This window comes from Limulus polyphemus, unplaced genomic scaffold (genome assembly GCF_000517525.1).
Source record: "Limulus polyphemus unplaced genomic scaffold, Limulus_polyphemus-2.1.2 Scaffold47, whole genome shotgun sequence".
Taxonomy (NCBI): domain Eukaryota; kingdom Metazoa; phylum Arthropoda; class Merostomata; order Xiphosura; family Limulidae; genus Limulus; species Limulus polyphemus.
Window position 1 is genome coordinate 899,309 of NW_013665657.1, and position 6,556 is coordinate 905,864.

Consider the following 6,556-nt stretch of genomic DNA (forward strand, 5'->3'; position numbering starts at 1 on the left):
TGACATAAAATTTTGGGGTAAAAAAGTGCGTCTTATACACTGAAAAATATGGTACATGATGCAGATCCAGTTTATCACTAGCAGTGCAGCAGCAATTTCAGGACAGAGAAGGACATTCCAAGTAAAAGATCCATAGATGCAGCAAAATGGCAAAAATTTGATAGACCTAAAACACATGAAAGAACAACAGCTTTTCTCCAAGTTGTCTAGTACTTGGAAGAAAGTTACAAGGAACAAACAACTATCAGTGAACTTGTTACTAAACTGTTGGAGCCATATACTGCAAAATTCATGAAGACCAAAATTCAAGAACACTTTGGTGATAAAGTAATAATGACATCAACCAAGAAAAAAAAATGTGTCTGGTCAGGCTTAGAGACACAGCTAAGTCAATCCTATAAGCATTTCATCGACAACCAAAGCAATGCAGTGATGAAGACAAAAATTAAGAATTATAAAAGCTGCTGCAAAACCGATTGAGAATGCTGTCAAATTTATTGATCTACCAACTGATGAATATCGAGCAATAGATGACATAAAAAATGTAGATCATGCTATGAGGTATATTCCAAGCACACTGCAGCTACTACTGAGAACCATGTTTGCTGGTAAAGATGTTGATATAAAAATAGCATCAATTGGACAGGCTATCATGCAGGCAATAAGACCAAGAGTCATGCTAACACCACTTCACATTGGCCTCAGGATACAGTTATATCACCACTATAGGTCCAGGTTTCTGGTTGACAAACTTAACACTCATGGATTCTCCTGTTTATATGCTGCAGTTTCACATGGGACTAAAATAATAGGATGTACATCAGAACACTCTAATCAGTTCATTGCAGACAGTGTGGACCATAATGTAGCAACAATCAACAGTACTGGTACATTCCATGGTATGGACATTATTGAAGCTGTTACACCTCATATAAAATCCCAAAAACCTGTGCCACAAAGTACAATATCAGTCTAGTTCTCAATTTTGACCAGTCTTTCTACTGAAAAGCACTGACTATTGTCTTGTCACAACCAAGGAAGAGTAATCTAAAGCATATAGTCCTGAGGATTGTAGGCTTCCACATGAAAACGAGCTTCTTGGGTAGCATCAGACATCTGATGGCAGGCTCTGGCAGTCACATGTTAAGTGGTTAAGCTGTTTCTAGAGTAGTGTGATCACATGCTAGAAGATGCTGTACTAAACACAATCTTGATAGTCAATGCATACAACGTTCCAGTACCAACCAAGGACATGGAACAAACCAAAGATATATCAGAGTACTCTGAAAGAGAGTATGTATGTAATGAGACTGGACTTGATGTTACTAAAATACAAGTCTCCCAGCAGAACTGTATGATGAACTAACATCTACTGTGATATCCATTGAGAATGCATGTTCAGCTGAGGTGTTGCAATGAATAAAACAGAAATTGAATGATGAAAAGAAAGCCACGACTATGCAGACTTGGATACTTTGGGTGCAGTATATGAATATGGTGAACATCCTTCACAGGTTTTGGAAAGCAGAAAGGACAGGGAACTGGAGATTACACCTTCAATCTGTAAATGAGACGCTACTATCTTTTGCAGTATCTGGCCACACATTATATGCAAAATATGCTTGTATCTACCTATAAATGATGGTCAGTCTGCCAGAAACCCATCCAGAGGTGCACAAAAGGTTTGAAGAAGGATGCCATGTGGTGAAACTCAGTGAATGATATTGGGCAGGATGGTCAACAGATCTCATAATAGAGCAAGTATTGGTGAGAAGTGTGAAGGCATGTGGGGCCTTGAAATGAGAAAGAAGAATGACAAAAACACAGAGACTGGTGTGGTTTCTCTCCATGTCAGCTTGTGCCACAATTAATGATGCCATGCAGGAGCTGAGTGGTGTATCATATGAAACCAGCACCCAACACAAGGATGTATCAACTGCTAGATGGGCTGGAGATGTCAGTGACACCCTCCCACTGATAACATATCTAAAAGCCAGAGATCCATTTGTACTAAATTTGTCACTCTTTAACATTGTAAATGGGATGACAGCATAGGAAGGGGTTAATGTTGAGAGGTTGGAGGTGATAGGCACACAGATTCTTGAGTCTGTGGTTGGAAAAAGAGTGGATGAGTTCACATTCTGGAAAGCTCATGGACAAGCAGTTACCCTTGTTTCCAGATCAGTTGTCAAGATTCAACATGAGACTGTGCAAATAGATCCTCAGTTGTTATTTCAGAGTCTCATAACTGTTGGAGATTGTTGGAAAAATCTACCAGCCTTCACTGTATAGTCACCCCCCCCAGTATTGTTTGAGTCTTCCTCTCTCCCCTTTCAGGCAAACAAGGCAGCTCACGCTGATACTTTATGGAAGGCAGTAAAGCCTGACCAACAACAACCAATAGAAAATGTCCAGTATATTCTTGATGCTGGTGCTTTGCTTCATTGTCTTCCATGGTCTAGAGGCTTGACATTTGACAGTATGGTATGGCTGCAATCATCTTTGATGGTTACAAAGAGGGTCCCACAACAAAAAATGCTACCTACCTAAGAAGAACAGGTTCTTGTGCAGGTGTGACAGTGCACTTCACAGGGAGAATAGTAATCCAGTCAAAGAAGGAGAAATTCTTGAACAACAAAACAAACAAACACTACTTCATCCATCATCTCAGTGACAAGTTATGCAGAGCCGTTTGTAGTACTGATCATGTAAGACATTATTCTGACTTATTAATTGTGCAAACAGCCATGAAATCTACTAGAAGCAAAGACATCGTTGTTGTTGGTGATGATACAGACTTGTTGGTACTTTTGCTTTATTATGTTGAGATGGATGGCCTGAGCTGTACCTGGCTCCAGAGCCCAAGCAAACTTCTAAAACAATCCAAGCAGTACCTGGGTGTCATTATTAGTGACAATGTGTTATTCATACACGTAATCCTGGGATGTGACACACAACCTCTCACCTGTTTGGGTTAAGACAAGGTATTGCTGTGAAGAAGATAATGTCCAATCCCCAGTTCTATCAGCAGGCTAAGGTGTTTATATGAGGGAGACACAGCAGAAGGATTGGATGCATTATAATACAAGAGTCTGTTAGAAGGTCTTTAAAATTACATCTTATGTTGAAGCCCAAACTCTACCACCAGCATCAGTTGTTGCTAGGTGCCACAGCCTCCACATGTTTCATCAAATTATGAAGTGGCAGGGGAACTCTACCACCTTGAAGCCAGATGAGTGGGGGGTGGTACCTGATGAATGGAAAATACCTGCTGATTCAGACTGATCAACCTGCAACACCATCAAAACTGCTCCTGCAAGAAAGACTGCAACAGTAGAAGGTGGTGTACCTGTCAGAAATATGGATTGCCTTGCACTGCTATCTAGAGAGAATAATATGGGATAAGTTGTACAAATATACAGATACCAGACTTACGTAATGATCATGATCAGGGGGACGGATGTTTAGAGTAGGACAATGCATACTGTTGAACTTAACCCCAGTGCTGCTTGATATACATTTAAATATTTTGCATACTTACCAAAAGATTATTTTATAACAGTTTGTTATTTAATGGACACAGAGACTGTAAAAAGTATTTTGTTAAAAGCTAAATAACAAAATTGTGTTTGAGCTGGAACATGTTTATTGTGCAACAATTAGTAGAACATTCACTTTGTTGTGACTATCTTGTTATTACTTTTTAGTAATAAATAAGTGTGTATAAAACCTGTTTCAAATACTTCATTCAAGTAATTGAATTCAAGGTATCCCCCACAATCCTTCACTCATTTTTGAATTTCACATGTTTCTGTGTAATTTACAGGTACAAATCTGATTATATACCTAAATTTGTCATCTATATTGGATTTATGCAAATTACCTTGTTACCCATGGATAGTGTTACATGCCCCCTATACACTTTAATCTTCAGAAATGCCATTTAAGTTCCCCAATTTAAAGAAAACTGCAATATGTAAGCAATTTCGTTGTAACAGATTAGTATTTGATAGTTATATTGGAATTATGCTAATGAACCTTTCATCCAATTAAATTCATATGGTTTCCATGTGATTTTCAATATCTACAAACACCATTTTAGAATCTTAAATTGTGAAAATATGTCATCTAGAAGCAAATATATTACAATATATAGAATATTTGGTAGCCATATTGGTTTTATGTAAATTAGGCATATTTCCAATGCATGTAGCTCTTAGGACTTTTAGTATGTTGTTCAGGGTACCTCAAAGAAATGCACTGTGGTGAAATAAATTTTGTTGCAATCTGTTCTTTTTTGAACCTTAATTTGCCTAGACTATGTGTAATTCGTCTCTATGTGTTAATAAATAGTTCCCAGAAATACTTATTTTTTATTGTTATTAAGCTAGTGGAGGTTATTGGGTATGGAACAAGATCATCACAATATTATGTTACATCAGTTTCAGTAGACAAAGAACAAACTCTGTTCTACAAGTATAAATACCAATATATTATGACTAGTGTACTGCTCATTGTCACTAGATGTCTGTGGTTAAACACTACTCTTCAACAACAAGTCACCATGATTTTTTTTAACAGATTCAGGAGACTGAATTAAAACGTTTTTCTGCATAACAACTGCATTACTGAGTTTTCATTGATCAAAGCAACTAATCTACTTCCAATTTACTCACCATTTCCACCTATCAGTTGCAACTCAGGATAGTTTGTCTTAATGTGATGGATCATATCCACTTGGTAGATCGAGTTACCTTGAGAAGAGTCCTATAAGAAACCTTAGTAATATTTTTTCTTTCCACAGATGGATTTCCTCAAAGAAAAGAAGACTTTGTGCATCAAAATAGTAGTTATCAGTAGCTTATTTTACACAAAAATTAACATCTATTTTTTACAAATGCATTTTCTTTTTCTTTTTCTTAAAACCAAATCATTTACCTTAACTCATCTAAGCCCCATATAAACTCACCAAATGTATGACAACCTTTCCTGCTGAGACCAACTAATTACAGACTTCTTTATGCTACACATCATTTACTTGTACTCATCTAAGCCCCATATAAACTCACCAAAATTATGACAACCCTTTCCTGCTAAAGTCAGAACTAATCAGGCTTCCTTACAACCACAATACATTCTTATACCACTATTCATTGACAAAAGAGATTCTTTCCAAAGGAACCTACTAAAATTATGACATCTACTCCAGCTTGAACTAGTTTATCTAAGCGTTCCTTATCATCATCTCGTGTGCCAATAGCAGCTCCAACTAAAAGCTGTTTATTGGCATCTTTTGATGCTAAAGGATAACTACGACTTTTCTTCAAATCAGTTCGAGCAATGATAGATTCCAGTTCCCCCTTTTCATTCACAACTGGAAGTTTTCCTGTAAGTACACATATATTTTAGAAAACATATTCTCAAATTATTAATTTTTAGTTATCACACAGCAATATACAATCAGAAACTATACAAAATATTTTGAAAAACAGAAAAAAAGTCTTCAGACAGTAGAAATTAAGAAATATAAAAAACTTAAAAGTAATTTACATTAAGGACTGTTTCACAAATATAATTAAAAAAAGTACAGAAAATCATGACAACCAACGTGCATGAAAAAGTTCAATATATAATCCTCTTACTCAGTTTTGTATATTTAGCTCAAAATTAACACCAAGGTCTAAACATTCAGAGTATAATAAACCACTTCATTCGCCATCACAGCTTAATTTAGAATATACTTAATTTTATAGCCTGTACTAAGAACTTGATTCTTATTAAACTGCTCATATGCAAGATTTGTGCTTAACCAAATTTCAAGAATACGCTGCCTTTTTTGGTCTGCTGTAAAATTTCATTTGCCTCCTTCAGAGTGATTCCTGATGGTACAACTACCAAGTCTTCTTTCTTTGTCATAACCTGGAGAATGTAAAAATTTGTAATTCAAATGTTTCAAAGTCATGATCAGTAGGTGAAATAACATCAAAATAGAGGTATGTAACAGATAATTTGCTGGGTGAATTGGTAGTTAGTATTTCAATGAAACTTTGTGATCAACAAAATGTCGTCTTGCACCAATCCCCGAAGCATAGTCCTTTCAAAATATCCATTTCATTAATGCCTTATTGACTAATCTCTAACCAATAAGGTTTTTGTATGAGAGAATAAACTATAAAATTAAGGCATTTCAATCTGAGATATTCTGAAAATCATCCAAAAACTGCTGTCTAGATAATATAAAAAACATAATCAAAATGACTATCTTAGTGATTTTGTTGATAGATTAAGAATACTAACTACAAAATAAATGCTATTAACCAAGGGATTTTATTAATAAATTCAAAATGTCATCAGTCATTCTTTTAATTAGCTAGCAAGGAGGTATAACTCAGTTTGTTTTATACATAAACCCTAAATATCACCAGTCCATACTTTCAACAAATAAGATGTACATTTTACCGTATTTTTCGGAATATAAGACGTACCGGTGTATAAGACGCACCCTTATTTTGAAAACAAAGTTTTGGGGGAAAAAAAGCTACAGTTGCATTTGAAA

The 6,556-nt window shown here is 35.8% G+C and overlaps 1 protein-coding gene across 1 annotated transcript in view; it reads right to left on the reverse strand.

Annotated features, from left to right (window-relative positions):
- Positions 1-6,556, reverse strand: part of LOC106462730 (inosine-5'-monophosphate dehydrogenase 2-like) — a 43,292-nt gene that overhangs the window by 22,736 nt on the left and 14,000 nt on the right. The window contains 3 exon segments of the mRNA XM_013922681.2: positions 4,677-4,767; positions 5,187-5,386; positions 5,832-5,919. Coding sequence (XP_013778135.1) covers positions 4,677-4,767; positions 5,187-5,386; positions 5,832-5,919 — 379 coding nt within the window.